The sequence below is a fragment of the Scyliorhinus torazame genome, chromosome 19 (genome assembly GCF_047496885.1).
Source record: "Scyliorhinus torazame isolate Kashiwa2021f chromosome 19, sScyTor2.1, whole genome shotgun sequence".
Classification (NCBI taxonomy): Eukaryota; Metazoa; Chordata; class Chondrichthyes; order Carcharhiniformes; family Scyliorhinidae; genus Scyliorhinus; species Scyliorhinus torazame.
This window is the reverse complement of record NC_092725.1, coordinates 39,731,282-39,753,070: the sequence shown is the minus strand read 5'-3', so window position 1 is coordinate 39,753,070 and position 21,789 is coordinate 39,731,282. Positions and strand designations below refer to the sequence as shown.

At 47.3% G+C, this 21,789-nt stretch overlaps 1 protein-coding gene across 3 annotated transcripts in view; it reads left to right on the top strand.

Moving 5' to 3' along the window:
• Positions 1-21,789, top strand: part of LOC140396095 (protein-methionine sulfoxide oxidase mical3a-like) — a 1,213,674-nt gene that overhangs the window by 1,176,640 nt on the left and 15,245 nt on the right. For all 3 annotated transcript variants that reach the window (XM_072484207.1, XM_072484206.1, XM_072484208.1), the window contains one exon: positions 7,071-7,170. In XM_072484207.1, coding sequence (XP_072340308.1) covers positions 7,071-7,170 — 100 coding nt within the window. The remainder of the gene's footprint in view (positions 1-7,070; positions 7,171-21,789) is intronic.

Genomic DNA, 21,789 nt, shown 5'->3' with positions numbered 1-21,789 from the left:
CTGGGACTCAATTTGTATGAGCTTCAGAAAAGTTATCCTTTTACCCTGCTCGCCGCCATGGAAACTTCAGCATTGCCCATGAATCTTACCCATGGGCACTCAACAGGAGTATCGGATCTCTGTAATTTGGTACACTTGACAGCACACTTGACATGACAAAGATCATTGGCACCTTGAGATCCTCAGTGAAATGACATTTTCCCCCAATTTTCATGGGAGATGTGGGAAATTGAGTTGGAAACTTCCCCAATTGCTGGACCTGTCTCCTTTAAAAGAGTCTCCAGCCACTGTATTTTTCAATGCAGAAAGGCGAGACAGGGTGAATTCAGGCCTGCTCCCTCCAGAGGCAGGCCCAAGGTGGCACAGGAGGTAGGCAGTTGGCCAGAACACACACCCTCATCAACAGCCCTTTTAATTATGAAAGTCAGTTCCTCAACCCCCACCCCCCCCCCCCCTCACCACCACTATGCTTGCATGCCACACGTATTCCTAATGCCCCCACATAGTCATCATGCGCCTATGCCTCTCCATGCTCTCTCATATCCCAGTTGCCCCCATATATCCTCCATGCCACTCACCCAGTATTCACTATGGGTGACCCACAAGAGCCATGTTTTTGAAATGGAAGTGAAAAAATATATATTTCTAACTCACAAGAGTCTCACTCAAACAAATGTCATTCTGAAAAAAACTCAATTCATAAAATCCATCCAAACAATTATTACAAAAACAAACATCTGTTTCACTAACCACATCAAAAAGAGATAATCCTGTACTAAATGTCAATCAAAATGCAAACCCAGTCCCCTGTTGGGATAAATGTTTTAGGAGCTTTTGAACTCAGCCAAGCATTCACAATGGGCTCTGCTGTAATAACAAATCCTGGGATATGTAAATAATAAAGTTTATTGAAACTGAAAACCTTTTTTTCGAAGCTACACCCTGTCAATCAAGACAATCCAGAAAAAGGAGTATTTTCTTTCTGGAAGTGAAAGCTGCTGATGATTTCAATTTCAAAGATGTTCTAGGTGTTGAGATCATTTCACGTTATTATAGCAGAGGTGCCAGGCACTGGTGTCTTCAATTGTGAATACATAGAAGCACAGTTCAAACTGGAAAAGTTCTATACTGCATCTCAGCATTTGCACAATGCTGATCAATGTAATGATTAAGTTACCATTGCAGAACAGAGTTTTATAATCAATCTCTGCGATAAAATCAAATCTAATACAGCACCTAACTCGAACGTTTTTTGTATTTCAAAGTCAGTCAATGAAGGAAGTCTCAGAGGGGGCCGTTTCCTTTTATGGATCCCCCATTTGGAATTGGAATTGCCCTGTGGTACACACCTCCTCTGAGAGGCTCTGCACATGTCAGAGGACCACGTGTGGGTCCTTGTCTGGCATCAGCAAAAACTGCAGAGCGGAAACCCCGGAGTGGGGCCTCGCCACTTTTTAAAAGGTTCCTGAGAGGACCCAACTTAGCTGAATCTCAGCATTACAATCCTCACAGTAACACTGCCATTACAACCCTTACTGTAACACTGACATTACAACCCTCACAGTAACACTGACATCACAACCCTCACAGTAACACTGACATTACAATCCTCACAGTGACACTGACATTACAATCCTCACAGTAAGGCGGACATTACAACCCTCACAGTAACACTGACATTACAATCCTCGGGTGACACTGACAGTGACACTGACATTACAACCCTCACAGTGACACTGTAACTCACAGTGACACTGACATTACAACCCTCACAGTAACACAGACATTACAACCCTCTCAGTGACACTGACATCACAACCCTCACAGTAACACGAACATTACAATCCACAGTGACACTGACATTACAACCCTCACAGTGACACTGACATTACAACCCTCACAGTGACACAGACATTACAAGCCTCACAGTAACACTGACTTTATAAACCTCACAGTAACACTGACATTACAATCCTCACAGTAACACTGACATTACAATCCTCACAGTGACACTGACATTACAATCCTCACAATAAGGCGGACATTACAGCCCTCACAGTAACACTGACATTACAACCCTCGGGTGACACTGACAGTGACACTGACATTACAACCCTCACAGTGACACTGTAACTCACAGTGACACTAACATTACAACCCTCACAGTAACACAGACATTACAACCCTCTCAGTGACACTGACATCACAACCCTCACAGTAACACGAACATTACAATCCACAGTGACACTGACATTACAACCCTCACAGTGACACTGACATTACAACCCTCACAGTGACACAGACATTACAAGCCTCACAGTAACACTGACTTTATAAACCTCACAGTGACACTGACATTACAACCCTCACAGTGACACAGACATTACAAGCCTCACAGTAACACTGACTTTATAAACCTCACAGTGACACTGACATTACAACCCTCACAGTGACACAGACATTACAAGCCTCACAGTAACACTGACTTTATAAACCTCACAGTGACACTGACATTACAACCCTCACAGTCACACAGACATTACAAGCCTCACAGTAACACTGACTTTATAAACCTCACAGTGACACTGACATTACAACCCTCACAGTCACACAGACATTACAAGCCTCACAGTAACATAGAACATAGAACAATACAGCGCAGTACAGGCCCTTCGGCCCACGATGTTGCACCGAAACAAAAGCCATCTAACCTACACTATACCATTATCATCCATATGTTTATCCAATAAACTTTTAAATGCCCTCAATGTTGGCGAGTTCACTACTGTAGTAGGTAGGGCATTCCACGGCCTCACTACTCTTTGCGTAAAGAACCTACCTCTGACCTCTGTCCTATATCTATTACCCCTCAGTTTAAAGTTATGTCCCCTCGTGCCAGCCATTTCCATCCGCGGGAGAAGGCTCTCACTGTCCACCCTATCCAACCCCCTAATCATTTTGTATGCCTCTATTAAGTCTCCTCTTAACCTTCTTCTCTCCAACGAAAACAACCTCGAGTCCATCAGCCTTTCCTCATAAGATTTTCCCTCCATACCAGGCAACATCCTGGTAAATCTCCTCTGCACCCGCTCCAAAGCCTCCACGTCCTTCCTACAATGCGGTGACCAGAACTGTACGCAATACTCCAAATGCGGCCGTACCAGAGTTCTGTACAGCTGCAACATGACCTCCTGACTCCGGAACTCAATCCCTCTACCAATAAAGGCCAACACTCCATAGGCCTTCTTCACCACCCTATCAACCTGGGTGGCAACTTTCAGGGATCTATGTACATGGACACCTAGATCCCTCTGCTCATCCACACTTCCAAGAACTTTTCCATTAGCCAAATATTCCACATTCCTGTTAACACTGACTTTATAAACCTCACAGTGACACTGACATTACAACCCTCACAGTAACACTGACATTACAACCCTCACAGTGACACTGACATTACAACCCTCACAGTAACACTGACATTACAACCCTCACAGTGACACTGTAACTCACAGTGACACTGACATTACAACCCTCACAGTAACACAGACATTACAACCCTCTCAGTAACACTGACATTACAACCCTCACAGTGACACTGTAACTCACAGTGACACTGACATTACAACCCTCATAGCCGTGATGTGGAGATGCCGGCGTTGGACTGGGGTGAACACACTAACCTGTGATTCCCTCTCTCTCTGGATCTGTAAAAGACTTAATTACCTGCAAAGACTTACATTCAAAGTATCGTCTTGCATCTTTGACTTTGTCTATATATATATGTTTCTGGAACCTACCTCTTCATTCACCTAAGGAAGGAGCAGCGCTCCGAAAGCTCGTGATTCGAAACAAACCTGTTGGACTTTAACCTGGTGTTGTCAGACTTCTTCCTGTGCTCAACCCTCACAGTGACACAGACATTACAACCCTCACAGTGACACAGACATTACAACCCTCACAGTGACACAGACATTACAACCCTCACAGTGACACAGACATTACAACCCTCACATTATCACAGACATTACAACCCTCACAGCAACACTGCCACTACAACCCTCACAGTAACACTGACATTTCAGACACAAAGCACAGGATAGGATGGCCTGACCTGGAATGGGACCCCTCTGTCAGCGAGAGAGGATATTCAAAGTTCTGTTCTGTGGGGAGTGTCCTTGTGCTGTGGGGAGTGTCACTGTGCTGTGGGGAGTATCATTGTCCTGTTAGGAGTGTCATTGTCCTGTGGGGAGTGTCATTGTGCTGTGGGGAGTGTCATTGTGCTGTGGGGAGTATCATTGTCCTGTGGGGAGTGTCATTGTCCTGTTAGGAGTGTCATTGTCCTGTGGGGAGTGTCATTGTGCTATGGGGAGTGTCATTGTGCTGTGGGGAGTGTAACTTTGCTGTGGGGAGTGGCATTGTCCTGTGGGGAGTGTCATTGTGCTGTGGGGAGTATCATAGTGCTGTGGGGAGTGTCTTTGTGCTGTGGGGAGTGTCATTGTTCTGTGGGGAGTGTCATTGTGCTGTGGGGAGTGTCATTGTCCTGTGGGGAGTATCATTGTCCTGTGGGGAGAGTCATTGTCCTGTGGGGAGAGGCATTGTCCTGTGGGGAGAGGCATTGTCCTGTGGGGAGTGTCATTGTCCTGTGGGGAGTGTCATTGTACTCTGGGGAATGTCATTGTCCTGTGGGGAGTGTCATTGTCCTGTGGGGAGAGTCATTGTCCTGTGGGGAGTGTCATTGTCCTGTGGGGAGTGTCATTGTCCTGTGGGGAGTGTCATTGTCCTGTGGGGAGTGTCATTGTCCTGTGGGGAGTATCATTGTCCTGTGGGGAGTGTCATTGTTCTGTGGGGAGTATCATTGTCCTGTGGGGAGAGTCATTGTCCTGTGGGGAGTGTCATTGTCCTGTGGGGAGTGTCATTGTCCTGTGCAGAGTCTCATTGTCCTGTGGGGAGTGTCATTGTCCTGTGGGGAGTGTCATTGTCCTGTGGGGAGTGTCATTGTCCTGTGGGGAGTGTCATTGTTCTGTGGGGAGTATCGTTGTGCTGTGGGGAGTATCACTGTGCTGTGGGAAGTGTCACTGTGCTGTGGGGAGTGTCATTGTACTGTGGGGAGTGTCATTGTCCTGTGGGGAGTGTCATTGTCCTGTGGGGAGTGTCATTGTCCTGTGGGGAGTGTCATTGTTCTGTGGGGAGTATCGTTGTGCTGTGGGGAGTGTCATTGTCCTGTGGGGAGTGTCATTGTCCTATGGGGAGTGTCATAGTCCTGTGGGGAGTGTCATTGTTCTGTGGGGAGTATCGTTGTGCTGTGGGGAGTGTCATTGTTCTGTGGGGAGTGTCATTGTGCTGTGGGGAGTGTCATTGTACTGTAGGGAGTGTCATTGTCCTGTGGGGAGTGTCATTGTTCTGTGGGGAGTGTCATTGTCCTGTGGGGAGAGTATTGTCCTGTGGGGAGTGTCACTGTCCGGTGCAGAGTGTCATTGTCCTGTGGGGAGTGTCATTGTCCTGTGGGGAGTGTCATTGTGCTGTGGGGAGTATCATTGTCCTGTGGGGAGTGTCATTGTGCTGTGGGGAATGTCATTGTCCTGTGGGGAGTGTCATTGTTCTGTGGGGAGTATCATTGTCCTGTGGGGAGTGTCATTGTCCTGTGGGGAGTGTCATTGTGCATTGGGGAGTGTCATTGTGCTGTGGGGAGTATCATTGTCCTGTGGGGAGTGTCATTGTCCTGTAGGGAGTATCACTGTGCTATGGGGAGTATCGTTGTGCTGTGGGGAGTATCATTGTCCTGTGGGGAGTATGACTGTGCTGTGGGGAGTATCATTGTGCTGTGGGGAGTATCATTGTGCTGTGGGGAGTATCTTTGTGCTATGAGGAGTAGGACTGTGCTGTGGGGAGTATCATTGTGCTGTGGGGTGTATCTTTGTGCTGTGGGGAGGGTGACTGTGCTGTGGGGAGTACCATTGTGCTGTGGGGAGTATCATTGTGCTGTGGGGAGTATCTTTGTGCTGTGGGGAGTGTGACTGTGCTGTGGGGAGTATCATTGTGCTGTGGGGAGTGTATGAATTCACTTTTGGTTTCACATCCGCTCATATCAGTTTGAGTCTGCAGTGTTCGCGTTCTGTAAGCTCAATTTGTTCTGAAAAAGCCTCACCTGAGAGTGTGCAACATACTGAAGAAGAGCCTGTTGGTAAGTGTCAGAGTTTAATGTGGCAATGTGTGAGAGAGATAGAATCTGCGTGTATCTGTCTGAAACTGTGTGTGTGTCCATATCCACAAGCGCATGGATGTATGTGTGTTTGTGTGTGTCCATATACATGTGTGTGTATGCACATGTCTGTGCGTGTGTGTGTGCCGGAATGTGCCCTGATGCACACACGAGTTAAAAACATGATACAGATGAGGAATCATGTGTGGTCTTCTGGCTAAGCAATAGGAGGGCTGTAATTTAATGACGGATTTTAGCTGGTTTACATATAGAATAACAGAGAGCCACAAATGAGTGTCAGGCTGGAATCTACTCAAGGAGTTTGGGATTTTAAGCACTGAATAACTGATATTCTAAAGTGAGTTCCAGGATAGTATTTCGAAAGGAGTTGAATAGTTTTCTCGAATGACTAACACTCAGAGTGAGGTACTGACTGGTGTTTGAGGTGCAGGGAGAGCAGGTTTGTTCTACTTTGAATAATGGATACCTGGAAGTGAGCAAAAGGCTGCAATATAACAGAGAGTAATACAGGGAATTTGCATATGGAATACAAGAGTCAGGAGTGAGTTTACATCGAGAGGCTTAGAGAGTGTCTCGGTGCAGTTGTTTTTCATGTTCGTCTTTGGTTGTTTGCTGAAAACATGTTGGCCCCACTGAACAATGACCTGGTGCTCTTTAAGGTCAGTGTGTGATATGTGCCTTGGTTTGGTGTGTCGGGGTGTTGCTGTGTTGGAGTGAACCCCCCTTCGCTGTGTGTGTAGGTACAAGAGGTTGTGTGGTGGAGGTTTTGTAGTGCTTGTGGGTAGGCCTTTGCCTCCGCCTCTCCATGTGTGCTATGGGCCCTGATTTTGAATGTGCCTCCCAACAGGAATGGGGAAGAAAGATGACCCTCGACTGATGCAGGAATGGTTTAAACTGGTCCAGGAGAAGAACAGCCTGGTGCGCTACGAGTCCGAGCTGATGATCTTGTGAGTAGTGCCAATGCTTTCTCAACATTTCAAAAGAGAGTTCAGGGCCGGGATTCTCCAATCCCGCGGCCAAGTTCTGACGCCGGCGTGAAAGGCGGTGCCAAGCATTCCGATAATGAGGAATGCTCCCCTTCCTCGGGGGCTAGGTCGGGGCCGGAGTGGTGCTCGCAGCTCCAGCCGGCGCGGAATGGCCGGCGTGATTCCGCGCTTCCACGTGGGTTCCCTTCTCCGCACCGGCCCCTGGGGCCCGGCGTGGAAGTACACAGACCCCCACGGAACCAGCCCGCCACCGATCGGTAGGCCCCAATCGCGGGCCAGGCCACGGTGGAGCCCCCCCCCGGGGTCGGATCCCCCCCACGCCCCCTCCAGGATGGCCCCCGCAGACACACCTTCCAGGCCCCGCCTGGTGGGACCTGAGTAACTCACGCCGGCGAGACTCGGCCGAACTCGGCGGCCATTCGGCCCGTCGGTGCCCGGACAGTCAGTGGGGGGGGCCGCTTTCAACGGCTCCCGACCGGCGCGGCGGCAATCCCGCGGGTGCTCGACAATCGGCACCGGAGAATCGGTAAGCCGGCGCTGGGACGTCCTCCCCGGGGTTCTCCGACCTGGCACGGGGTCGTAGAATCCCGGCCCAGGACTTTCCATCTTGTCCAGGGGTGACTGGTGTGGGCCAGTTGGCCTGACTGAGCTGTAAATACGTTACACATTCGCTCAACACGCCCCACCCAAAATCACTCCTAGATTTTCAATATCTCTTTACTCAGGAGTTCTTTGCCACTGGAGTGTTCCACATCATTGGGGCAGCACGGCGGCACAGTGGTTAGCACTGCTGCCTCACAGCTCCAGCGACCTGGGTTCAATTCCGGCCTCGGGTCACTGTCTGTGCAGAGTCTGCACTTCCTCCCCGTGTGTGCGTGGGTTTCCTCCGGGTGCTCCGGTTTCCTCCCACAGCCCAAAGATGTGCAGGTTAGGTGGATTGGCCATTACCCTTGGTGTCCAAAAAAGATTAGTTGGGGTGACTGGATTACGGGGCTAGGCTGGAGGTGTGGGCTTAAGTTGGGCCAGTGCAGACTCGATGGGCCAACTGGCCTCTCTGCACTGTAAATTCTATGATTCTATCCCAGATACGTTCTAATAATAATAATAATAATCACTTATTGTCACAAGTAGGCTTCAATGAAGTTACTGCGAAAAGCCCCTAGTCGCCACATTCCGGCACCTGTTCGGGGAGGCTGGTACAGGAATTGAACTCGCGCTGCTGGCATTGTTCTGCATTGCAGGCCAGCTATTTAGCCCACTGTGCTAAACCAGCCTAGTGGGTACTCTGAGAAGCGCTGCCTGTGAAAGACTCTGAAAGTTCAAACTCAAATATGCTCCAATCATTGGGATTTGTACTGTTCGCACCAGACTGTGTCTGAATGAATACGCCGTATTCTTGATGTTGCCTCAATGTCCTCAGTCTGAGTGTACACAGCACTCCCTAAAACAGGCACAAGGATTGCACAATGTGGGATTAACCCATGGCATGGTTTCTGATGCAGACTGTGCATCAATATCACTCTGCCTGCTAATTGGTGTGATTGCAGAATACTGCCAGCACTAATTGGGCTGGTGAGTAGCTGTCTGATTTAGCAGCATCATGAGGGGTCTGCACTATTTAAAGCGAGCCTGCATTACCGAAAGTCAGCCTTCGCCTCTTAAAGCACTGTGCACTGTGGCTGGAGTAGACACTCAAAGTAATTCTGGAATTACTGATTTGGAAAAGATATAACAGTGATTCAGAAATTATAATCCTTGCGCCATCACCTGGTGAGCGCACCAGACCCCATCACTCACTTACCAACAATTATTGCTCATACCTGACACTTCACCTCCCCTTCCCCCCGCTCCACAAACCGTTCAGCCAAATCTTACACCTTACACATGCTGCCAGCTATTCAACCATGACTGCCACACTGATAGGGTGGGGCACAGCCAGAGGCTGCAGGAACTAACTGGTGAGGATCCAGCCTACCTGTGTGTCCCCATGCCCATTCACAAGGTGTTCGCTCGCCATCAGTAAGGTGGCCATTGCTGAGGCTGCGCCCTGCAACAGGCACTTCACACTGAATCCTTCTCACATTCCCCCTAATCCCACAATCAGACGGTTTAAACATTCACCTTGACCTCTCCTTCCCTCCCCACACTTTATCCTTGGGCACCTTTCCTCACAGGTACCTCCTGCTCCTGTCCAGGTAGTGCTGGAAGAGCAACTGTGTGTAAGACCAGGAATACAGTGAGGCCAAACACCGTCACATGATGATACTCACCCATGCCAGTTTAGGTACTGACACCGCGTGTTATTGAGAGAACTTGGAGGCAGGATGTGCGCACGGTGAGACACTGGACAGGAGTGGCTCTGAGCGAAAGCACAGGGCAAAAGTAGCCTCCTCGAGGGTGAGGTTGCAACACAAGGTTTTCTGCAGAGGAGTAATTCAGTGGGACGGGCTACAGGAGGAGGCTGATGCAAAATTCTTGAATCCAGGAAAAAAGGCAGCAGACTACGCCAACCGTGTATCAACAAAGAAAATTTACAAAGAACAAAGAAAATTACAGCACAGGAACAGGCCCTTCGGCCCTCCCAGTCTGCGCCGATCCAGATCCTTTATCTAAACCTGTCGCCTATTTTCCAAGGATCTACTTCCCTCTGTTCCCCGCCCGTTCATATATCTGTGTAGATGCATCTTAAATGATACTATCGTGCCCGCCTCTTCCACCTCCGCTGGCAAAGCGTTCCAGTCACCCACCACCCTCTGCGTAAAGACTTTCCACGAACATCTCCCTTAAACTTTTCCCCCTCTCACCTTGAAATCGTGGCCCCTTGTAATTGACACCCCCACTCTTGGAACAAGCTTGTTGCTATCTACCCTGTCCATACCTCATAATTTTGTAGACTTCAATCAGGTCCCCCCTCAACCTTTGTCTTTCCAACGAAAACAATCCTAATCTACTCAACCTTTCTTCATAGCTAGCACCCTCCATACCAGGCAACACCCTGGTGAACCTCCTCTGCACCCTCTCTAAAGCATCCACATCCTTCTGGTAATGTGGCGACAAGAACTACACGCAGTATTCCAAATGTGGCCTAACCAAAGTCCTATACAACTGTAACGTGACCTGCCGACTCTTGTACTCAATACCCCGTCCGGTGAAGGCAAGCATGCTGTATGCCTTCTTGACACTCTATCGACCTGCGTTGCCACCTTCAGGGTACAATGGACCTGAACTCCCAGATCTCTCTCTGTACATCAATTTTCCCCAGGACTCTTCCATTGACTCTTGAATTAGATCTTCCAAAATGCATCACCTCGCATTTGCCTGGATTGAACTCCATCTGCCATTTCTCTGCCCAACTCTCCAATCTATCTATATTTTGCTGTATTCTCTGACAGTCCTCCTCGCTATCTGCAACTCCACCAATCTTAGTATCATCTGCAAACTTGCTAATCAGACCACCTATACCTTCGTCCAGATCATTCATGTATATCACAAACAACAGTGGTCCGAGCACGGATCCCTGTGGAACACCACTAGTCACCTTTCTCCATTTTGAGACACTCCCTTCCACCACTACTCTCTGACTCCTGTTGCACAGCCAGTTCTTTATCTATCTAGCTAGTACACCCTGAACCCCATACGACTTCACTTTTTCCATCAACCTGCCATGGGAAACTTTATCAAACGCCTTACTGAAGTCCATGTATATGACATCTACAGCCCTTCCCTCATCAATTAACTTTGTCACTTCCTCAAAGAATTCTATTAGGTTTGTAAGATATGACCTTCCCTGCACAAAACCATGCTGCCTATCACTGATAAGTCTATTTTCTTCCAAATGCGAATAGATCCTATCCCTCAGTATCTTCTCCAACAGTTTGCCAACTACTGACGTCAAGCTCACAGGTCTATAATTCCCTGGATTATCCCTGCTACCCTTCTTAAACAAAGGGACAACATTAGCAATTCTCCAGTCCTCCGGGACCTCACCCGTGCTCAAGGATGCTGCAAATATATCTGTTAAGGCCCCAGCTATTTCTTCCCTCGCTTCCCTCAGTAACCTTGGATAGATCCCATCCGGACCTGGGAACTTGTCTACCTTAATGCCTTTTAGAATACCCAAAACTTCCCCCTTCCTTATGGCGATTTAACCTAGAGTATTTAAACATCCATCCCTGGCCTCAACATCCGTCATGTCCCTCTCCTTGGCGAATACCGATGCAAAGTACTCATTAAGAATCTCACCCATTTCCTCTGACTCCACGCATAAATTCCCTCTTGTGTCTTTGAGTGGGCCAATCCTTTCTCTAGTTACCCTCTTGCTCCTTATATACAAATAAAAGGCTTTGGGATTTTCCTTAACCCTGTTAGCCAAAGATATTTCATGACCCTTTTTAGCCCTCTTTATTGCGTGTTTGAGATTTGTCCTACTTTCCCGATATTCCTCCAAAGCTTCATCAGATTTAAGTCGCCTAGATCTTATGTATGCTTCCTTTTTCATCTTAGCTAGTCTCACAATTCCACCCGTCATCCATGGTTCCCTAATCTTGCCATTTCTATCCCTCATTTTCACAGGGACATGTCTGTCCTGCACTCTAATCAACCTTTCCTTAAAAGACTCCCACATTTCAAATGTGGATTTACCCTTAAACAGCTGCTCCCAATCCACATTCCCTAGCTCCTGCCGAATTTTGGTATAGTTGGCCTTTCCCCAATTTAGCACTCTTCCTTTCGGACCACTCTCGTCTTTGTCCATGAGTATTCTAAAACTTACGGAATTGTGATCGCTATTCCCAAAGTAATCTCCGACTGAAACTTCAACCACCTGGCCGGGATCATTCCCCAATACCAGGTGCAGTATGGCCCCTTCCCGAGTTGGACTATTTTCATACTGCTCTAAAAAACTCTCCTGGATGCTCCATCTACGCCTCCCAGTTTTTCCCAGGGCTTTGCGCAGGGCATGGTGCCCACCCTTGCAAGTATGGAAGTGACGACACATCCATGATACGGAATCTGTTGTTCACTCTCACGACTCCTGGTGCAGCACAAGCAGAAATCACCCAGTGTCTGAGAGCTACAGTGGCTACTCTCACTGCAATCATCCCAGCTCAGTGAGCTGCTGTCCTGCCTGTGGTCAGAGGGTAAAATTTCACAGCAGTCCAGCTACCTGTCCTCCAACAGACGACTAGGATTGCTGAGGCACTGACCTGACCTTCTTCCGATTCGGAGGGGGCGGAGAATCGGCAACTGCCGACTGCCTCGATTTCAGCATCGGGAGCCATTGTCCACCCGAGGGGGGGAGCAGCCCCAAGTCGTGGTCCACATAGGTACCAACGACATAGGTAGGAAAAGGGATGGGGATGTAAGGCAGGAATTCAGGGAGCTAGGGTGGAAACTTAGATCTAGGACAAACAGATTATCTCTGGGTTGTTACCCGTGCCACCTGATAACGAGACGAGGAATAGGGAGAGAGAGGAGTTGAACACGTAGCTACAGGGATGGTGCAGGAGGGAGGGTTTCAGATTCCTGGATAATTGGGGCTCATTCTGGGGTAGGTGGGACCTCTACAAACGGGATGGTCTACACCTGGACCAGAGGGGTACCAATATCCTGGGGGGGATATTTGCTCATTCTCTTCGGGAGGGGTTAAACTAGATCAGCAGGGGGTTGGGAACCTAAATTGTAGCTCCAGTATAGAGGAGGTTGAGAGTAGTGAGGTCATGAGTAGGGTTTCAAAGTTGCAGGAGTGTACCGGCAGGCAGTAAGGTGGTTTAAAGTGTGTCTACTTCAATGCCAGGAGCTTCCGGAATAAGGTGGGTGAACTTTCGGCATGAGTTGGTACCTGGGACTTCAATGTTGTGGCCATCTTGGAGACATGAATAGAGCAGGGACAGGAATGATTGTTGCAGGTGCCGGGGTTTAGATATTTCAGTAAGCTCAGGGAAGCTGGTAAAAGAGGGGGAGGGGTGGCATTGTTAGTCAAGGACAGTATTACGGTGGCAGAAAGAACGTTTGATGAGGACTCGTCTACTGAGGTAGTATGGGCTGAGGTTAGAAACAGGAAAGGTGAGGTCACCCTGTTAGGGGTTTTCTATAGGCCTCCGAAAAGTTCCAGAGATGTGGAGGATCGGATTGCAAAGATGATTGTGGATAGGAGCAAAAGTAACAAGGTAGTTGTTATGGGGGACCTTAACTTTCCAAATATTGACTGGAAACACTATAGTTTGAGTACTTTAGATGGGGGAGGGGGAGCAGCCCCAAGTCGTGGTCCACATTGGCACTAACGACATAGGTAGGAAAGGGGACAAGGATGTCAGGCAGGCTTTCAGGGAGCTAGGATGGAAGCTCAGAACTAGAACAAACAGAGTTGTTATCTCTGGGTTGTTGCCCGTGCCACGTGATAGTGAGATGAGGAATAGGGAGAGAGAGCATTTAAACACGTGGCTACAGGGATGGTGCAGGCGGGAGGGATTCAGATTTCTGGATAACTGGGGATCTTTCTGGGGAAGGTGGGACCTCTACAGACAGGATGGTCTACATCTGAACCTGAGGGGCACAAATATCCTGGGGGGGAGATTTGTTAGTGCTCTTTGGGGGGGTTTAAACTAATGCAGCAGGGGCATGGGAACCTGGATTGTAGTTTTAGGGTAAGGGAGAATGAGAGTATAGAGGTCAGGAGCACAGATTTGACGTCGCAGGAGGGGGCCAGTGTTCAGGTAGGTGGTTTGAAGTGTGTCTACCTCAATGCCAGGAGTATACAAAATAAGGTAGGGGAACTGGCAGCATGGGTTGGTACCTGGGACTTCGATGTTGTGGCCATTTCGGAGACATGGATAGAGCAGGGACAGGAATGGATGTTGCAGGTTCCGGGGTTTAGGTGTTTTAGTAAGCTCAGAGAAGGAGGCAAAAGAGGGGGAGATGTGGTGCTGCTAGTCAAGAGCAGTATTACGGTGGCGGAGAGGATGCTAGATTGTTGATTCCCAAATTTCTTTCTCCATCAGTCTGGCCTCAATAAAAGTCGAGATGGATTTGCAAGTAAAAAGAAGTTATTTTATTCAGCTTGCAAGCTACCTAGTCCACAGTGATACAGATAACATGTTGCTTTCTGCAGCCCCGGGAACTAAGTGAAGGTCCCAGACAAAGAGATCAGTACTCATACATTCAAATGGCATCAAGTTTCACATACTCGACACCCATAGGTCATCCTATGTCCCTCCTGACTTGTTTGATCTATTCTGATTGGCTCACTTCCAATCCCTTTCTCCGGCCCCTATCAATGCAGCATCACTCTCATAGACACACCTCTTCCTGCTTTTTCCATGCGGTCTAAAATCCTTTGTCTCTACTTGCCAGAATCAAAGTGGCTTATGTCTACATTACATTAACTAATATCTCTAAAGTAACTATTTTATATCACATTCGTCATTCCCTCCTTTTATCATTCCATGATAACCGAACTATCCAATCCATAGCTACGGTTCCTCATCTAAAAAGATCCGTCGCTGCATTTCCAATTCCTGTCTTCATCTGCTTCACCCTCATGGATTTTAACAGTTAAATTTTTTTTTTTGGTTAAATTTTACCCATCACACATTTAAGGATGGCCAGGCCCACAAAGATGCAGCCGATAGCTACCACTAGATACATGGCCATATTTATCAACCAGTCCTTCCAACCTCCAAATCCCCAGTTACCCCAAGAGCCAGGATCCTGCATTCTGTCCAGGTGATCCCGTATGCGATCCATAAATTTAGTGATGTTAGCGGTCAAGTCCTGAACTCCCATGATACACTTGCCCTGCACTATGGCGCATACCCCACCCTCACGGGCCAGAAGATAGTCAAGAGCATACCGGTTCTGCATTGCAAACAACCGTAGCTGAGACAATTCCTTGGTTATTGCCCCGAGGGCTCCCAAGGTTTACTACCCGGGTTTTCCTCAGTTTGCCCTTTAACCAACTTAAGTGTATCTCCCGGTAACCTACATTCTAGCTGTACTTCCCTTCTCATACGCCCCATCCTCTCTCTAGTCCCTTTCACTTCCTCATAGCCTCTTCCTACACTCTTCTGACAGCCTGATTTTACCTTTATTGCACCACTCTTAACACATCCAAAATCGAATTTACATGTATTCCAAAAACAAGGCAATGTCCATATAATGTTCCCTTCCCATCGCCGGGACCGGTGCAACTGCTTCATGATTCCTGCATTCTCCTTAACTTTGATGACCTTCCATGAGTCGATACCATGTCCTCGTATATGGGGGCAGCGAAGAACATCACCTTTGCATAGGTGATGTATCCTTGTAGATTGGTTGGGGCTACACAGATACATAATATTCCCCTTTTCCATGTCCATCGCCAATAACACGCCAAGCGAAGTGAGGCCAAATATCATACAGACGATGCGTAGCCACTCCATCATGCTCCACACCTGTAAAATAGCACTGGAGAAGGGAGGCAGGTTAGTATCCGACCTTTTACAGTAGTGGAGATGGACTCAATTTACAGTGATGTAGGTGGACCCAAGCACTTCGCCCCTCCACTTTAACTGCTGTGGGGGTGGTAAGGAGAACTTGGAAGGGCCCGTCCCATCGCGGCTCCGACCCCTTCCTAGTCCAAGTTTTGACCATGACATAACTACCGGGCTGGACTGAAAGTGAGCTAGGTACTGGGGGGCGATGGCTGGTGAGCCGCGCGGACCTGGCCATGGAGTTCCTTGAGCACTTGCGTGAGGGCTAGAACATAGGTGGTCATCTCTTCCGTCATCTGATGAAACTGAACCAGTATGGGAACCTGCAGGCTCCAGGGAGTTCTAAGAGGCCTGCCATAAAGAATCTCGGCGGGAGAGAGCCGGGCCGGTCCCGCAGGTGTAACCCGCAGCTGGAAGAGGGCAACGGGGAGCAACTTAAGCCATGTCAGTCCCGTGTCTGCTCTTAATTTAGCCAATTTAGTTTTGAGGGTCTGATTGTGTCTCTCAATCAACTCAACCTCAACCTCCCAGCTGGCGTATGCCCAACTGGGAGCAAAACTCCTTGTTAATTTGTCCAATAAAATGAGGCTCATTATCAGAACTTAACTGAGCTGGTATACCGTACCGGGGAATGATTTCCCTCATCAAGACTTTAACCACAGTAGCAGCTTTATTATCGATAGTCGGATACGCCTCAACCCATCTACTGAACACATCCACAATGACCAAAACTTATTTATAACATTGACACCTTTCCAACTCAATGTAATCCATTTGGAGCGTCTCAAAGGGACCACTGGGCAACGGGGTTTGCCCCATCCCACAAGGGATACCTTTTCCGGTGTTATATTGCTGACAAATCAAACACCGATTACTGATACTTTGGGCCAACCCCTGCATTTTAGGGTGCCACCAAGTGTCCAGCAACAAATCACTAGTCCCTCGAGCCCCACAATGAGTTGCAAAGTGTACACATTCGATGACCCATAAAGCCAGCACATCAGACATACAAGTCTGATGTGCTGGCGTGGTCCATAAAGAGGAAACAGAATCATATGTACAACCTAACCGTTTCCACATTTGTTTATCACTCTCAGGAGCGTCCTCCTGTAACCTTATGACGTCTTGGATGGTTGGCATTGACTTGTCAGAAGCAGACATATTTATAGTAGATCGTTTAGTCTGACTTAACATTTTAGGCACCATCACTTGCTGAATTTGCGCGGCTGTTCGCGCTGCACAATCTGCTTGTTCATTACCAACGTCAACTGGGGTTGTACCATTCGTGTGGGCAGCGCATTTAATAACGGAAATCTGCGCGGGCATAAGGAGGGCCTGCAGTAGGTCATTAACTAAACCCCGGTGGGATATTTGACCACACATAATCATGTCAGGTTGTTCTGACGAAATGTCACTCAAATCGCCCCTTATTGTGGTAGTTTCCTGAATCAAGGCGAAACAGTCGTGGCCAGGTGCGTCTTCATGGACAGGGGGACCACTAAGAAAACAGGCTGGATTGATAGTGGTACAGTATTTAAATGTCAGACGTGGATTGTTCAAAAGGTATATCTCATACCTATTCTGACGAGCTGCGGTATGATGCTGAGTCTGCAGTTGCCTCAGTAGTGCGATGACCGAGTGAGTATACACCGTAATATCCTGTTGGAGGGTGAGAGCATGTAACGGCTATGCGATGGCATTGATTGAACGTAAATCCTGTACTAATCGGTACTGGTCTGGTTTGGCTGGTTTAGGCACAGCAAGTATGGGGGTGTTACATTCTGATTGGCAAGGGACCAAAATACCCTGTTTCAACAGCTCTTGAATTAATTTATCTATTGATGGAGCAGCTTGAGATTTCAGGGGGTATTGTCGAATGGAAGGTAGCTTTACATGATCCTTAATCATCACCTTAATAGGTGTAACATTTGTCTTTCCCACTTGTGATGGGTATTCCGCCCAGACCTGTGGATTGACATATTCCAACACATCATGTCCCCTGTGATGCTGCAGTCGAGTGTTAATCGTTTCAGGGACCTCAAAATATTTTATGGTAGTGCCGTCCGGCATGACTTGAAGTGCGTAGTCTGTTGGATCCGAATGATCCACTGCCCTCCTGACCATTCGCCCCATATCCCTGGCATGGTACTGGTCATGGACCTGACGTGTAATATGAGGGCTTGCCGAAGTTGACTGTGGCCATAAATGTGGTGATATTGTAACAAAATCGGCTGTACCTTCTTTTCCCGTGACTGTGGCTGTAACCTTGACTGGCCATTCGGTCTCAAATAATGGCCGGTATTTGTCCTCCAACTCCCTATTTCGTCCAGTTCTGTCATAGGCCAGGGTAACGTGATGCAGTGACTGTTCAACGTCTAACGTCCACCACTGGGGGGTGATAGAAATATAGCACTGTTGTCTCATCCTCCATGATGTAACCGTTACCCCCTCATCTCCGCATTCTAGCTGTAGCTGGAAGATACACAGTAAATCTCGGGCCAACAAGTTACAGTCCAATCCAGTAGTCACTGCAACCTGATGCTCTGCAGACTTATTCTCGTAAGTGACTGTCACAGGTTCAGAAATAGGATACTCACACACCTGTCCTTGGAACCCTGACAATTGCTGCGTGTGGTCGGATAATGGTAATTTAAGTGCTGATTGCACAGAAGACATGGCTGCCCCGTCCTCTTCTTCCAGTAGACCAATGGCCCCTCAGAGGGGGCTGCGGTTGTAGAGCTATTGATTCGTTCCGTGGGCCATAAAAAGGGGGTGAGGGTCCCTGTGGGTGGGTTTGGTATCCTCTTCTTCGCTGATCCACCCACCCAAAGTCACTATATTGGGGCTCCTGCTGGTAAACTACCATTTCTGCCGCTTGTTGGGGTCGTAGATCATCCTTTTTCATTACATACTCAGTCTTAACCTTTGTAACTGAGCCTCCTTCTTGGCCTACACCCTCCTTCCAATAAAATCTGACTGCCCTTGCCATCTGGGAAGGGTTGTTCTCTGTCCAATTCATGTTATTACATTTCACAGCAGAACCACAGAAGGTGGTAGGCAATGCATTAACATAGCACAATATTGAGGGGAATTCTGACCATTTTGATACAGCAAATCGCCTGACTGCCCCCGGTAGATTTCATTAAAACGCTCCAGAAATTCCTCTGGCTCTTCAGTCTTCTTAGGTTTTAGGTCCAAGATAACAGAAAGATTTATGGGCCTTTGAAATGTGCTATTCAACGCATTCAAGATCTGTGTCTTTCTATCGTCGTCTAACGCATAGGCCTGCTGAAGTGCGGCATGACTAGCATAATTCAGGTGGTTAAGATAATTGCGGTACTCTGCTGGGGTTAAAATCTGCTGGACTAGGGCCCAGAGGTCCCTTAAATCAGCTTGATAAATTGAGATGGTAGTTCTCAAGGAATCCATGAAGGCAGCAGGAGATTTTTTCTATCTGGGATTGTAGACATAATAGCCATCATCTCACTGGGTGTCCATGGGAAGTAAACGTCTATCGTGGGGTTCGCTCCCACAGTCACTGCGTCGGGGTTTCGCATCTTCCTAATCGGTAACTGTCTCCGAATGTCACCAGGGGGCACTCTAGCTATTTCCCCTGGTTGTTCCAAGACTTCAACGTCTCTCCCTGTCACTAGGGGGAGTTCTTTCTCTTCAAAAGAAGTTGTTTCAGCTTCCTTTGTTCCCGAATCTTGTGGTTTCTGCTTAGTTTGGAGAGACTTAGGCGATATGCTTACTTTTCCAAATTATTGAATTTTTCTTTTTCTGTCAATTCAAGGCCAGCCATTGAACTACGTAGCTCATCTCTTGTTTGACCCGCCTCTTTCCTCTACTTGCGCTTTTTTTTTAAACTTAAAAATGTTTGAAAATTCAAATTGAATTACTGCAACTTGCAAGCTTAGCTCTGATCTCAACTCAGAACTAAATTTACAATTTGCTTAACACAAACTTGTATAACATTTACAACTTAATTATTTCTTTATCTTAACAATTTTTCTTTTAACAAGTTTTTTTTTCTTTTACATACACATAAGTATTAGCAAAATCAACTATCATCTCCAGATTTACACTTTTTAAAATGGTGTCCATTATCTTCTTTAAGTTTCTATTAATCGCCAGATAAAATGAGATAAACCTTATTTCAAGTAAGTAAAACTTAAGATTCTGGCAATTTCAATCAATTGCTTTCGAAAATAATAACTTTTATCAAAGAGGTGGAGAAACCCACTGGTTTCCTTTAATTAATTCAAAACGTAACTTTGCTGGTGTTCACTGACTCAAAGGAAAGGTATCCGATTACACTACAGACTGGTGCTGTTATCTCAAGGCCTGAGTGAGAAGCACTGTCTGTCTTTAACTTTGCCTGCTGCTGTTAACCCTTTGAGAGACTTCTGCTTCAACCAATATGCAGCATTCTCCACAATCTCAACTAGTCCTCGGAACTGCGTTTTTCGCCAATACAGTCCAAGGAGACAATTTTAGCTTAATCAACTATATATTTAAAACACTCACACATAGAGTTGAACCATCTTCAGATTTAAAAACAGTTATACTGGACTGAACCTTCAGTACTGAAGTCCCATTAGCCCCTGAACCCATATAATAGACTGAACCTTCATTACTGAAGTCCCATCAGCCCCTGAACCCATATAATAGACTGAACCTTCATTACTGAAGTCCCATCAGCCTCTGAACCCTTATACTTGGAATTGAATCATAATTTGAGATGTCACATCAACCCAAAACCCTAACCCAAGCCGAAACAACAATATGAAATCCCATCAATTAAATTGCTAATCCCCAGACTGACCTGTTATTTCGTCGAGGCGGTCTTTCTGTGCCAACCGCGAGTGACCAGACTAATCAGACGATAAGAAGAGGGGAACAATCAATGCGCGGTCATTTTCCAGCTCTACATTGAGGGCCCTCGTTCCCCATCCTCCTGTTCATAATCAGTCTAATTCTGATTTCGCAGTTGGACCAGGATCGCCCTGAGAAATCCCGGTTTTCGGCACCAAATGTTGATTCCCAAATTTCTTTCTCCGTCAGTCTGGCCTCAATAAAAGTCGAGATGGATTTGCAAGTAAAAATAAGTTATTTTATTCAGCTTGCAAGCTACCTAGTCCACAGTGATACAGATAACATGTTGCTTTCTGCAGCCCCGGGAACTAAGTGAAGGTCCCAGACAAAGAGATCAGTACTCATACATTCAAATGGCATCAAGTTTCACATACTCGACACCCATAGGTCATCCTATGTCCCTCCTGACTTGTTTGATCTATTCTGATTGGCTCACTTCCAATCCCTTTCTCCGGCCCCTATCAATGCAGCATCACTCTCATAGACACACCTCTTCCTGCTTTTTCCATGCGGTCTAAAATCCTTTGTCTCTACTTGCCAGAATCAAAGTGGCTTATGTCTACATTACATTAACTAATATCTCTAAAGTAACTATTTTATATCACATTCGTCAAGATGGGGACTCATCTTCCAAGGTAGTATGGGCTGAGGTTAGAAACATGAAAGGAGCGGTCACACTGTTGGGAGTCTTCTATAAGCCTCCAAATAGTTCTAGGGATGTAGAGGAAAGGGTGGCGAGGATGATCCTGGATAAGAGCGAAAGTAATAGGGTAGTTATTATGGGAGACTTTAACTTTCCAAATATTGACTGGAAAAGATATAGTTCGAGTACATTAGATGGGTCGTTTTTTGTACAGTGTGTGCAGGAGGGTTTCCTGACACAATATGTTGACAGGCCAACAAGAGGCGAGGCCACGTTGGATTTGGTTTTGGGTAATGAACCAGGCCAGGTGTTGGATTTGGAGGTAGGAGAGCACTTTGGGGACAGTGACCACAATTCGGTGACGTTTACGTTAATGATGGAAAGGGATAAGTATACACCGCAGGGCAAGAGTTATAGCTGGGGGAAGGGCAATTATGATGCCATTAGACGTGACTTGGGGGGGATAAAGTGGAGAAGTAGGCTGCAAGTGTTGGGCACACTGGATAAGTGGAGCTTGTTCAAGGATCAGCTACTGCGTGTTCTTGATAAGTATGTACCGGTCAGGCAGGGAGAAAGGCGTCGAGCGAGGGAACC